Here is a 15,180-nt window from a genome sequence, read left to right on the forward strand (position 1 = left end):
AAAGACAATATACAGTATCTGAAACTCATTGAGGTAAATTAGTCAAATTGCCTACTTCAGAATCACACAATGAATGTTTGATGCAACTAGACTAATTATACTAATGTTTACTAGCTATCATTTCCATACACTATGCCATTGGGCATGATGATAGTCCTGTTCCCAGTTAGTGCCATCATACTGAGAGATTGTACACTGTCACATAATCATGTTAAATCAGGGGATTACAGTGTTCCCTCAAATTGTTTAGATTTCCTGAGAGGAAAAAGTGAATGTCCACTGTAAGTTAATGTGCAATTGCAGTGAACACCAAATATAAGTTATAGTTTTAGTTAATAAAAGGCAATTAGCTCTAGGCTATTTCAGCATAATGTAGGTCTATAAGAGGGCCAAACTCACAAAACCTATGGAGGAAATCCGATAGCATCTTCACACAGAAATAGCTTTTTGATCTAAATTACTGTATATTGCTTACAGTAGTGTTCAATGCAGGACTACATTCAGTTAAAAAATTTACAATCATGTTCCCAAAATAGTTGAGAAGCTCCGTAAAATGCAAATACAAACAGAATGCAGTAATGTGCAAATAATTTGAACCCTATATTTAGTAGAAAATAGTACAAACATAACATATCACTTTGAATTTGATGCCAGCAACACGTTTCAAAAAAAGTTGGGATAGAGTCAACAGAAGACTGGAAAAGTTGTGTAATAGAAAAGTTTATGGTTTGTGATATGTGCCTCAGTTTTTGGTTGCGTCTTTGTTTTGTTTTTGTAAGTCTACATTAAAGTAATATCATGCTACTTCTCAGCGTCTGTGTCCTGCCTCCCGCAACATGTCAGTAATGCTGAAGAACTATACACGATGGAATGTCACATAACTAATTAGGGCAATTGGCAACAAGTTAGAAACATAATATTAAAAGATAATTCCAGACAGGATGGGGGTTCACCAATCTGTGAAAGTCTGCGTAGGCAAATATTGCAACAATTTAAGAACAACTTTTCTCAACGTAAAATTGAGTTTCCCATCATCTACAGTACATACTATCATTAAAGGATTCAGACAATCTGGAGAAATCTCTATATGCAAGGGACAAGACTAAAAATCAATATTAAATAGCCGTGATCTTCGTGCCCTCAGGCAGTATTACATTAAAAACAGACACAATTCTGTAGTAGACACTGGATCACTGGATGGATCACTGGATGGATTCAGGAAAACTATATACACAGTATGACGATGCATCCACAAATGCAAGTTTTCACCCCATGCTTCCTGAAGCACCTTCCACAAGTTGGATTGGCTTGATGGGCACTTATGTTCAAACAGCTCAATAGGGTTGAGATCCGGTGACTGTGCTGGCCACTCCATTATAGACAGAATTCCAGCTGACTGCTTTTTCCCTGAATAGGGAAAGTTTGGAGCTGTGCTTTGGGTCACTGTCCTGTTGTAGGAAGAAATTGCCTCCAATAAAGCGCCGTCCACAGGGTATGGCATTGCAAAATGGATCCCTTTAACCCTGTACAATTCTCCCACTTCACAACCACAAAAGCACGCCCAGACCATCACATTCCCTCCAACATTCTTGACAGATGGCATCAAGCATCCAGCATCTTTTCATGTGGTCTGCATCTCACGAATGTTCTTGTGATCTGAACTTTTAAAACCTTGTCCGCAACACTTTTTTCCTGTCTTTCACTGTACAGTGACTGTTTTCTTATGACCATCATAATCTTGTCTATTTTATTGGCCTGATATGGCTTTTTCTTTGCAACTCTGCCTAGAAGGCCAGCATCTCGGAGTCACCTCTACACTGTTAACATTCAGACTGATGTTTTGCGGGTACTATTTAATGAAGCTGCTAGTTGAAGACCTGTGAGTGTCTGTGAGGTCTGTTTCTCAAACTAGACACTTTAATGTATTTGTCCTCTTGCTCAGTTGTGCACTGGGTCCTCCCACTTTTCTATTCTGGCTAGAGCCAATTTGCCCTGTTCTGTGAAGGTAGTCATACACCGAGTTGTACGAGATCTTCAGTTTCTTGGCAATTTCTTGCCTTAATTTCTCAGAACAAGAATAAACTGACACGTTTGAGCCTGTAATCAAATCCACAATTACGGATGCTCCATATACTGAATTAGTTTAATGAAGAAGGACAGACTTATTGCTTCTTTAATTAGGACAAAAGTTTTCAGCTGTGCTAATATTATGGCAGAAGGGTTTTCTAATGATCAACTAGCCTTTTAAAATTATAAACTTGGACATCATGCCAGTAAAACACAGTACAGAAGGTTGCTGATAATGGGCATCTGTACGCCTATGTACAGTGGATATTCCAATAGAAATCTTCTGTTTCCATTTACAATGGTTATTTACAACATTAACAATGTCTACACTATATTTCTGATCAATGTTTTTTTTTTAAATGTTATTTTAGTGAACACAAAATGTGCTTTTCTTTCAAAAAAAAGGAAATTTGTAAGTGACCTCGAACTTTTGAACAGTAGTGTATTTTAAGTAATACATTCAGAGGAATTTCATGGCTTTTACAAAGGGTTTTCAGCTCATTTTCTAAATGTATGCTTTTTTTACTGCTTTGTAAAAGCAGAGTTCATTGATTGAGATGCCCTGTACGGCAAATGGCATTTTCATATAGCCTGACTGTAGCACTGAATGGCTTTTGGCTGGCATAGTGTGAGTCATAATACTCATAAATCCTTACAGCAAAACTTTTTAAATCAGCGCTTTGCATTATTACACCATTAATTTCTTCAATCTGTGATTTTTTTGTCTGTGTTTTGTGCAGGCTTACACCAACTCAGAGTTTTGATAACTGTGTAAATGTCTATAGGACAATTTGACTTCTATCAATATTGCCATAAAAGGTCACCTTGTCAAGATATTGTGATGGTATTTCAAAGTATTTCATCCAACAGAACGGTGGTACTGTAGGCGAGGCTGAGGCAAATATCTATAAAACAATAACAGTTTTAATTTTATGCTTGCAAGGAAAGAATACAGGTACTGTCAACATCTCTGATGTGGGTAAGAAACTCTTCATTATCTATAGGAGGCAAGGGGTATGGTGAGATACAGCACAGCTGTCTTATGTCAACAATGCATGTTCCTTGTCTAAGTGTTACCCAAAAGGGCAGATTGCCCAAGAAGTAGAGCCGGATTAAGCCTAAATGAAACACAGACATTATTTGACTGTTTAGCGTTCAGAATTTAAACTTATTGATGTGATCATCCCTGCCTGCAACAAAATCACAGATCCATCTTACAAAGTTAGAATTGTTATTATGGTTTGTTGCATTGAAAAGGGTTGTAAAACTATGTTGATTTGATCAGTGACGTTTATCTTTTCTGTATAGTGCCATCTAATAGGAAATATTTGCTGAAGTGTAACTTTGGCTGGCATTTCTCCTGCGTGGCAGTTCTGGAGGAGCCGTGTGTGTACACACACACAGGAAAAATGTGTGTCATTAGAAAGCAATGTGTTCTCCTCAAAAAACAACTCTAATTTAGCACTCACTTAATCAATGACACTCACTCTTGAGTTTAATCAATGATAGGCAAAACCTATCACTGATAAACTATACAGTTGTGAAGTGGTAAATACACTTAAATATCTGCAAAGAAAATAGCCCTGATTGGCTCATTAACACTTATTCGATATTTCTTTCACAGTCCCATAATAATTGTATTTTTCTTAAATTAGGATTTGTTCTCTTTTAGGAAGGTGATTTAGTGGAGAGTGTGCCAAGGCTCAGTATGAGATTGTACTCTTGGGTGCCACTGCTGCTTCATCATTGTTATTGCACGGATGCCCGCCCTGTCTCATTAACCATTCATTCCTACAACAAGATATTAAAAGTATTAAACATATTACACAAAATTCAGATCCAGCTTTCCATCGTAACCTCATGAATCCTATTTATTCAATAACTTAATGATGGATTGTTGCTGTATTGTACTGAAGAGGAAAGGGGACAAAGAGGACCTTTTTTTAAGAAGTAGGATGTAAAAACAACATGGATTTGAGATAAACATTTATATGAATAGATCTTAGGATGCGGCAGAGATGACTGACTATATTATTATACAGTAATAGCGTCATTTTTCTTTGAGCATAATATTCCTTGTTATGAGAAGAAATTCTGTTTCTCAGGATTTATTTTTAACCAATTACATGGTTGTAAAGGCCTATGCCAGAGTCTTCAAATATAAATGAGTTGCCAAATGATGATGTTTATTTTATTTCTCCCCTTGTTAATTTAACCAGGTAATTCATTTCGGAACCAATTTGAATTTTCAGCAATGATTTGGCCAAGGTAAACTATTGACACACACAACAGATACTTAATATTAACAACATAATATTAACAACAAGTACATATCTTTTTTTTTTTTATTTATAGAAGGGGCGAAGACATACTCTTCAAAATACACAGCAAGACACACATATAAATGTTATTTATGATTCACCATGTGAAATAATTAGGTGGCAGCTTGGGTTGTCTTTTTTAATTAATTTGGAATGAGTGTCATGTTCAGGTGTCTAGCAGTTTGTTCCAATCATTGTAATCATGTAAAACATCATTGAACTGATTCTGTGTTGAACTCTCTGTTGAACATGTCTACTCTGAAACATTTTGAATTGCTTGCTTTAAGGCTTACTCTATCTCCTAATTCTGCTCTAATAGTTTTTTTACGCTACAGTACAGGCAACCCTCTGCTATTTCGGGTGCTCTCAAGGAATAAGCAAATTACCTTTCCACTTTCTCATCTTCAGAATTATTAATTATAAGGGACCTGAAATAGGATTGGTTTTCTAATGCTTCTGGTAAATGTATGTTTTTTATGATCTGAACCTAACCAAACTGATTATGATGCCTACAATGCCTAATCTAAAGTATACAAAGAAATCAACTTTGATTTACTGTACTTCATTTTGACAAATGCACATGAAAGATATACAGTTAGTGGTGTTTATTCAATTGAAGTTAGTGATCATTGTCCAACTGCATGTGTATTACAAATGCATCAATTAAAGTTTCCTATCATCATTATGAGGAATTTTAAAAATGTTAGTGAACACATCTATAGTAGATGAGAATGACCTGTTCCAAAAAAAAGACTATATTTTGGAATATTATAAAATAAAAGTGGGATGGAAATTCCCCCTCCTTTCCCCAAGAAATGTGCTCTGTTGCTGGTCATTTTAGAGCACAAAAACTATGATAGCCAAAAAATGATCACTGCAGGCTATTGATTTAAAAGGACACCTAAGGATCCAAGTGGTAGAGGAAGATGCCACTACCGTAAATGTGATGAATGTGGAAAATTATAGACTAGGTTTTTATTTTAATTGTTTTAATGAAAAATAAATTATTATTTAATTCCTGTTGACAGTTGTCGGTAAGAAATCTGTTGATGCCAATTTGGATCCGGTTCTAATTAAAACATATGCATGCCTATTGTATGCCCATTAACCCAGATCTTACAATTAACCCAATAATATTTCCTAAGCTGTAAAAGCAGCATACATTTCAGCCCATTCACGGGGGATGGAACTTTTGGCCTACTTTGTGATTTCACTGAATTGGTTGTACATAGACCAATGACTGTTCATCTGGGCAAAGGGGTGGATTGTAGAGCTTATGAGACAATCAAGGCTGTATGTCAATAACTCCACAATTCATTAAGAACGCCTGTACAGTCAGACTGAGCAATTTCAAGGGCCAAAGGAGACACTGATATAAAGATGAGAGATATGAAGTTGTATGTTTCATTTCTGCAGGGGGACTGACTCTAATCATGTCTATGTGAGGGCATTAGTGTGGACACTAAAAAGAGAAAGAGTAGCCTCTAGTGGCTGAGATTCATGTTGCATTCCGACTCTCTCTCCATTTGTTCTTAATAAGTATAAAGAGTTGGTTTTGGAATCTGGCTATACACCCATTAGAACACATCATATCCTTCTCCTAGCCAATATAATGTAATAATTAATAATAATTTAATAAGGGCAAACAATTTACAGCACAATATTGCAATGGATAATTTCACCATGTTATCGATATTGAGGACATCTGAGGGGAATCACTGTAGTGAAATATATGTGTGCATATATACACCGATCAACCATAACATTATGACCACCTGCCTAATATTGTGTAGGTCCCCCTTTTGCCACCAAAACAGCCCTGACCCATCAAGGCATGGACTCCACTAGACCCCTGAAGTTGTGCAGTGGTATCTGGCACCAAAATGTTAGCAGCAGATCCTGTAAGCTGCGAGGTGGGGCCTCCATGGATCAGACCTGTTTGTCCAGCACATCCCACAGATGCTTGATTGGATTGAGATCTGGGGAATTTGGAGGCCAAGTCAACACGTTGAACTCATTGTTGTGTTCCTCAAACTATTCCTGAACCTTTTTTGCTTTGTGGCATGGCACATTTTTCTGTTGAAAGAGGCCATCAGGGAATACTGTTGCCATGAAAGGGTGCACAAGGTCTGCAACAATTCTCAGGTAGGTGGTACGTGTCAAAGTAACATCCACATGAATGGCAGGACCCAAGGTTTCCCAGCAGAACATTGCCCATAGGATCACACTGCCTCCGGCATGACTTCTTCCCATAGTGCATCCTGGTGCTATGTGTTCTCCGGGTAAGTGACGCGCACACACCCAGCCATCCACATGATGTAAAAGAATATGTGATTTATCTGACCAGGCCACCTTCTTTCATTGCTCCGTGGTCCAGTTCTGATGCTCACGTGCCCAAAAATTAAGAGAACATTTAAATCACACATCAGGTCAAAAATGAATGAAACATATTAAAGAACAAAATCTTTACAGTACATTGTGTTATTCAATGAGAACAAAATGACATTACAATGGTCAAGGGAAACAAAAATCAACCGATTGAGGGCTGGATTCAAACTCATACCGAAAAACAAAGCGAACAATTGAAAACACAGGCTGTTCCAACTTGCGTGACTTTCATCATGGCAATTCATAATGTGACTTAGTAGTGTTTATGGTCTCCACTTGCCTCTATGCACACTCAACAACGTCTTGGCATGCTCCTGATGAGACGGTGGATGGTGTTCTGGGGGATCTCCTCTGAGACCTGCATCAATGAGGTCCTGGACAGTCTGTGGCACTATTTGGCAGAGTCAGATGCACCGATGCATAACGTCCCAGAGGTTCTCAGTATGATTCAGGTCTGGGGAACGTGAGGGTCCATCAGTGGCATCAATGCCTTTGTCATCCAGGAAATGCCTACACACTCTGGCCACATGAGGCCAGGCATTGTCCTACACCAGGAGGAACCCAGGGCCCACCGCACCAGCATAAGGTCTGATGATGAGTCTGTACCTAACAGCAATCAGGGCTAGCACATGGAGGTCTGTGTGACCCTCCAAAGATATGCCTCCCCAGATGATGTTGCAGGCAGCTTAACATTCACCACGGCGTCTCCAGACTTGTTCATGTCTGTCACATGTGCTCAGTGTGAACCTGCTCTCATCTGTGAAGAGAACGAGGCCCCAGTGGTGAACCTGCCAAGTGTGGTGTTCTCTGGCAAATTCCAATCAAGCTGAACGGTGCTGGGCTGTGAGCACAGGTCCGCCACAGTTTTGTCATTTTGTAGGACTTTGGCAGTGCTCCTCCTGTTCCTCCTCGCACAAAGGAGTAGATACTGGTCCTGCTGCTGGGTTGATGCCCTTCTACGTCCCTGTCCAGCTCTACTCGTATAATGGCCCGTCTCCTGGAATCTCCTCCATGCTCTTGAGACTGAACTGGGCGACACAGCAAACCTTACAATGGCACATATGAATGGGACATCCCGGAGGAGCTGGACTACCTGTGCAACCTGAAGGGGCTACAGATTCTGCCTCATGCTACCAATACTGACAAGGACACACAGACCTAGAGAAGAATCAGTCAGAAAGGATAGGGAGAGAGCAATAGTCTTTGGCCACCATCTGCAAAACCATTCCTTTTTGGGGGTTGTCTTGCTGTTGCCTCTCCAGGCACCTGTTGTCACTTTCATTTACACCAAAACATGTGAAATTGATTTACAATCGCTTGCTTATGCCTTATTACTGGTCAGTTTGATATCCCTAAAGTTTAATTGATTTGCTGTTAAACTGTGATGATTACATGTTCCCTTAATTTTTGTTGAGCCGCGTACATTTAGTACAGCCAACTGTTTCTCTGTCCCATGCATGTTTATTCTACATGTCTCTCAAACTATGGCATGATACGGTGTCTACAGTCCTTGAGAAGTTAGCCAAAGCTATATTTATCTGCTTTAGGCACATTGTGTGCAAGAGAGCAGAGCGGAAACACACACACACACACACAATGGCTTTACTGAATTATTTGATTATACTTAGAATTTCCAATTAACATAGTAATAAGCAATATGATTTCATTCTACTATGGAATAACACAATTTCCACCACGGTTGATTAGATAGTAAGCGAACAATCAGTTCTTGTAGTCAATGTGTTGGATGCAAGAGAAATGGGCAGGAGTAAAAACCTGAGTTACATTGTCAGAGAATTTTTGAATCGGCAAGGCTTGAGGGGTGCTCCCGGTCAGCAGTGATGAGTACCTACCGACAGTGGTCTGAGGAGGGATAAACCACAAATCGGTGACATGTTGTTGAGCGCCCAAAACACATTGATATGCGAGGGCAACTAAGGGCTCTCCTGTCTGGTCCAAACCAACAGAAGATCTACTGTGGCACATGTCACAGAAATATTTAATGTTAGTTATGAGAGGAATCCGTCACAATACACAGTGCATTGCACACTCCTGCGAATGGGGCTGCGAAGCTGCATACCGGTCAGAGGTCCCATGATAATCCTTGTTAAAAGTGCCTACAATGTGCAAGGGAGCGTCGGAACTAGACCTGGGAGCAGTAGAACAAAGTAGCCTGGTGTGATGAGTCCTGTTTTCTTTTACATCACATGGACGGCGCCATACCAGACCGCCGTTTACCTGGGGAAGTGATGGCACCAGGATACACTGTGGGAAGACGACAAGCCGGTGGAGGGAGTGTGATGTTCTGGGCAATGTTCTACAGGGAAAACTGCTTCCTAAACATCGTTGCAGACCAGGTACACCCCTTCATGGCAATGGTATTGCCTGATGGTAGTGGTCTCTTTCAACATGACAATGCGTCCTGCCACACTGCACACATTGTTGGGGAATGGTCTGGGGAACATGATGGAGGGTTCAGGTTGTTTCCCTTGATGGATCTGCTGCCAATGTCTTGGTGCCAGAAACCACAGGACACCTTTTAGGCTTCTGCAGGTAGGTGCTGTTTTGGTGGGAAGAGGAGGACCAACAGCATATAAAACTGCTGGTCATTATGTTTTGTTCTAATGTAGTGTATAATGTACGAAACAAAAATATAGACAACTAGTAAAGTCTTGGTCTCATGTTCATGAGCTGAAATAGATCCTGTGAATGTTTCATATGCACAAAAAAGTTATTTCCCTGATTAGAAATTAATAAATTATGAACTACTGAATTAATTCAGTTGACTGATATCTGTATAGGAGCTGTAACTCTGTAAAATCTTTAAAATTGTTGAATGTTATGCTTATATTTTATTAGTGTAGATGCATTATGCCAGGTCAGTCAGTTGGTTAGTGTTGTTGCTTGCATAAACTTTTATTGCAATAATGCATTCTACTGTTAGGTCCGGAAATATTTGGACACTGACCCAATATTCATAATTTTGGCTCTTTACGGCCCCATAATGGATCTGAAATGAAACAACCGAGACGCAATTGAAGTGCAGACTTTCTGCTTTAATTCAAGGGGTTGAAAAAAAATATTGTATGAAAGGTTTGGGAATTGCAACCATTTTCATACAAGGCCCTTTCATTTCAGGGGTTCAAATGTAATTGGAATAATGAACACAATCATAAAATTTTAATTTTTAATATCTTGTCGAGAATCCTTTTCAGGCAATGGCTGATGAACTCTGGAATGCATGGACATCACCAAATGCTGGGTTTCCTCCTTTGTGATGCTTTGCCAGGCCTTTACTGCAGCTGTCTTCAGTTGTTGTTTGTTTCTGGATCTTTCTGCCTTACGTTTTGTCTTCAGCAAGTGAAATGCATGCTCGATTGGGTTGAGATCAGGTGATTGTCTCAACCATAGCAGAATATTCAACTTCTTAAAAAAGTTTTAAATATTCCTGGGTTGCTTTTGCAGTATCTTCTGTGTCAATGTCCATGTAAAGGGAAGCGACTTAACTAAATTTGGATGAATCTGAGCAGGCAATATATACCTATAAACTTCAGAATTAATCCGGCTGCTTCTGTCACATCATCAATAAACACTAGTAAACCAGTGCCATTGGAAGCCATGCATGGCCATGCCATCACACTACCTCCATCATGTTTTACAAATGATCTGATATACTTCACATCATGAGCCGTTCCAAGCCTTCTCCATACTTTTTTCTTCCCATCATTCTGGTACAGGTTGATCTTAGTTTCATCTGTCTAAAGAATGCTGTTCCAGAACTGGGCTGTCTTTTCAGAAGTCTAATCTGGCCTTTCTATTCTTGAGGCTAATGAATTCTTTGCACCTTGTGGTGTACCCTCTGTGTTTGCTCTTGTGAAGTCTTCTTCTGGTAGACTTGGATAATGATATGCCTAGCTCATGGAGAGTATTCTTCACTTGACTGGATGTTGTGAAGGGGTTTTTCTTTACCATGGAAAGGATCCTACGATCATCCATCACTGTTGTCTTCTGTGGACGTCCAGGTTATTTTTTTTTCACAGTGCACAAGTGCATTCTTTTTTTATCAGAAAGTACTAAACTGTTGATTTGGCCACTCCTAATGTTCCTGCTATTTCTCTGATGGATTTTTTTTTTTGTAGACTAACGATGGCCTGTTTCACTTGCATTGAGAGCTCCTTTAGCTGCATGTTTGGGTTCAAAGCAACAGCTTCCAAATGTGAATGCCACACCTGGAATCATCTCTAGACATTTGACCTGCTTAACTTGAAGAAATAATGAAGGAATACACCTGTCCATTAAACAGCTTTTGAGTCAATTGTCCAATTACTGCCTAGAGGCATCCCTGCTGTCAGGCCCTAACTATCCCCTATAGACCAGCATAGACATGGCTATGGGCATCCCTATAGACAGGACCTGTCAAGTATCCCTATCTTTTTAGTTTCTCGATGAACTGTTCTGTCTTACAGTCTTATCACATCATTCAATAACATTTTCTGTCACCTAGGAAAGAGCTTTTCATCAGTTTTTCCTGGAGAACTAGTATTTCATGTTCTCAACACACATCCATTGGGTTGGGGTAGGGTGGACAACATAAATATACGTGACTCTAATTGGACTTTTCTCAATGTTACTCAAACTAAGCCTAGCATTCATTTGTCAATGTTAAAGGCGGCCATTCAGACGGGATCTTAGTATTTGGATCTGTTCTGAAAGTCTTTACATTTCGATTCAAGGACTATGTGGAGGTGGGGAGGGAAATGACAGCAGTAAGCAAAACATGCTAAACTAAAATTACTAAAATTACACCTGAAATCCCACAAAGATTGAATGTAATTACTGATGTGCCGTGCCTAGCTAGCTAGCTAATGTGAGGTAATGTCAGAATCAAATACTGTTGAAATAACATTAGTGAAACGGGGAGATGGAAAACATTTTCTGGCAATGAAGTTTGGCAATACTTTGTTTAATGGAGGGTTATACACGCTTTATATGGCAGTTTTCAGGACAATAGTTAAGGAAGCAGGAAGTGTTTGTAGGGTAAATAGAGCTTTACTTGATGTACTTGCAGAAGATTGGCAAACTGACAGTAAGAGCGCACAGCTTTACAGTACAATGCAAGGAATATGAATCTCCAAGTACGTCAGCGCATAACCGGGATTTAATTATTACGGACATTAGGTCAGGGGTAGCTTGTAGACTGGTAATGCTGAGCTCCGGTGCAGGAGGGTGTGTAACAGCTGTAGTTATTAATACTCATCAGAAAATTCTAAACCTAAATATACCATTTAGTTTCATTAACATAGTTGAATCACATTTCATAGAATTTGCACCTCAAACAAAACATCAGCATTTGTGAGGGGATACAATATTTTCTTTATTATTTGTACTTTATTACTGCAATTTCTAATTATTTTGGAATGATTTTCATAAACTGCAGTATGTTAAATAAATTGTTTTAATATTTATTTAACCTATAATTACAGATGACCATCATTCTGACACATTGCAATAATGATCATTTTGTTAGAAATGCATCACAATTACCAAACAAGTGACATTTGAAACAAGTAAGTACACATTTGACTTTGAAATAATGGTTATGCCATGTCATTACAAAATAGTTTATCGCAAATCAGATGGGTAAATATTTGGGGAACAAATGATCCAATCAAAGGGGGGATCTTTTGGAAAGAGTTTGGTCAGCACTCTGATAAATAAAGACAAGGGGGTGTTACTCACATAGGTGAATACAAAACACACCATGCTGATAGGAATGGAGATCTCAGAGGACATCAGGAAGAGGGTCGTTAGGGCGCAACAGTCTGGGGAGGGCTATACAACCTTCTCAAAAAGATTTTAGCTCTGTCCACTGTGAAGCAATTCATTTAAAATTGGAGAGCAATTACCATAATAACAACTCAGCCTAGAAGTTGTCACCCTTCCAGAATATCCTCAAGAGCCACAAGAAAAATAATAAAACTGATACATGCCAAACCAAACATCTGGAGATTTTCAGACCTCCCTTGGTGCATCTGAGGATATTGTGCATGCTCAACAATAAGAACACTGAATCGAAATTGCTTTCACGGGAGACTCTAGATCTAGAAAAAAGCCTCTGTTGTCTGAAATTAACCAAACTGCCAATTGTAACTTTACCAGACACCATCTGGTCAGACATTTCATTTGACCCCAACCCTTGTTTATTCAATACAAAATATAAAGAAATTCTTCAATAACGTGCAGCACAAAGACTGCTCACTTCAATGCTTCTTTTGGCCAAAAAAAACTAGTGCACTTAAGGTAACTAAAGGGATCAATGATTTGCCCAGATGGGAAACAATGACAAAGTCTTTTTTGAGTGTGAACTACACAGAACGCCATATCAGAGCGGCTGCTTCTGTAGGTTCTTGATTCATACAGAGCTCCTAGCAGGCTCTTAGATGTACTTTGGTAATCAATATTTCTTTTATGAGCAGAACAGTGTAATCTATTTAACAGCACCTCCTCTTTGCTCTTTAGTCTTGTCTGCCCTTGAGTTTCCTCTTCTGTCCCGGGGTAAAATGTAATTGCCTATAACAGGGTCTGCATTTAGAGGAAAGCTATCATGAAAGTCAACAAGAAGAGAAGGTGGAGAGTTAGTATAGAGTGGAGATGAGACAACTTCCACCAGGTAAGAATACTTAGAATATGTTAATGGAAGAGAAATTCAAGCAGGTAAAAAACTAAAGGACGTAACCCAGAAGTTCTCAATTGGATTCAGGTCTGAGGAACGTGAGGGCCACAAGAGGCCAAGCATTGTCCTGCACCAGGAGGAACCCAGGGCCAAATGTTCCAGCGTAAGGTCTGACGATGGGTCTGAGGATTTCATCCTGGTACCTAACAGCAGTCAGGGTACCTTTGGCTAGCACAGGAGGTCTTTGCGACCCTCCAAGTATTTGCCTACCCAGAACATCACTGACCCACCACCAAACCAGCCATGATGGATGATGTTGCAGGCAGCATAACATTAACGATGGCGTCTCCAGACTCTTTCATGTCTGTCACATATATACATGTACACACGTGAAAGAGTCTGCAGATGTCTTAGCTGGTGTTTTTTCTCCATTCCCCAACCCCCAGATACATGGCCAAAAGTATGGGGACATCCCTTCAAATGAGTGGATTTAGCTATTCCATGTTTGGGACCACTGAGTTATGAAGTGCGTAGTGCGTAAAACCAACCTGTCCTAAGTAGTACCACTCACTACCAAGTTCCAAACTGCCTCTGGAAGCAATGTCAGTAAAAGAACTGTTCTACAGGGGCATCATGTAATGGGTTTTCACGACTGATTTGTCAGACACAAGCCTAAGATACCGGTTTGCAATTCCAAGCATTGGCTGGATTGGTGTAAAGCTCATCACCATTGGATTCTGGAGCAGTGAAAATGTGTTCTCTGGTGTGATAAATCACACTTCACCATCTTACAGTCTGATGGACAAATCAGGGTTTGGTGGATGCCAGGTGAATGTTACCTTCTCAAATGTATCGGGCCAACTGTAAAGTTTGGTTGTTTTAACACCAAAAAGGGGACTAACATATTCATGCTTTTAGAAGAGGTTTGACGAGCCACAGACAAAAAGCTGAGAATGTAAATGTTCACCTAATTCATTTGTTTTGAAATCCGAAACCTTTTGGATCATAGGGCCTAAAAAATCAAGTGTATCCATGTACCAAATGTTAGGTGTATATGTTTAGAAGCATGGAAATATGTGTTGCGTGCAGTATTGAGCAGCTATTTAGCTAAAAGTTTTGAGGTGGCTTGATGTCGTGAACATCAGAATGTAGACCCACAGCAAGAGGAAACCGTTCAGGAGGCAATGACTGACATCTACTGACTGCCTGTGCTAGATCTGTCTAAAGCGGTCCTTGTGGTGGGAACAATGATTAAATGGCTGTTGTAATGAGAGAATATAAAGGTTTTAGATATGTGAGACACTATCTCAACATGCTGGGTCAGTAGTCTTGTAACGTGTCTACAACTATCAGGTTACACAACCTGTCCCTCATTGTTGGAGTGCCTAAACACATTGTAGCAAAGGGGTGATGAGATAAGCCACCCAATCTGACTATACTCACACTTGAATTGAGGATATGAGAATCATACTGGGCTGACTGTGATTTTTTTCCCCCACTCCCTCTCTCTCTCCCTCCCTCTATGTCTCAGGGACAAAAACTTCATTAAGGATTTTCCCCAACTTGCCGATGGATTGATGGTCATTCCCTTGCCTATAGAGGAGCAGTGTAGAGGACTGCTGTCGGAACCGCAGCCCAATCTGCAGCTCCTCACAGGTGTGTGTGTTTGAGTGAGTGATTGTCTGTGTTTCTCTGCGTGCCTGCTTGCATACACTATAAAGCCAGAAGTAT

At 39.7% G+C, this 15,180-nt stretch overlaps 1 protein-coding gene across 2 annotated transcripts in view; it reads left to right on the plus strand.

The window, feature by feature from the left end:
- The window catches only part of LOC105014997 (astrotactin-2), a 410,989-nt gene that overhangs the window by 297,543 nt on the left and 98,266 nt on the right, over positions 1 to 15,180 (plus strand). For both annotated transcript variants that reach the window (XM_020053557.3, XM_034296748.1), the window contains exon 14: positions 14,981 to 15,105. In XM_020053557.3, coding sequence (XP_019909116.1) covers positions 14,981 to 15,105 — 125 coding nt within the window. The remainder of the gene's footprint in view (positions 1 to 14,980; positions 15,106 to 15,180) is intronic.

This window comes from Esox lucius, chromosome 14 (assembly GCF_011004845.1).
Source record: "Esox lucius isolate fEsoLuc1 chromosome 14, fEsoLuc1.pri, whole genome shotgun sequence".
Taxonomy (NCBI): domain Eukaryota; kingdom Metazoa; phylum Chordata; class Actinopteri; order Esociformes; family Esocidae; genus Esox; species Esox lucius.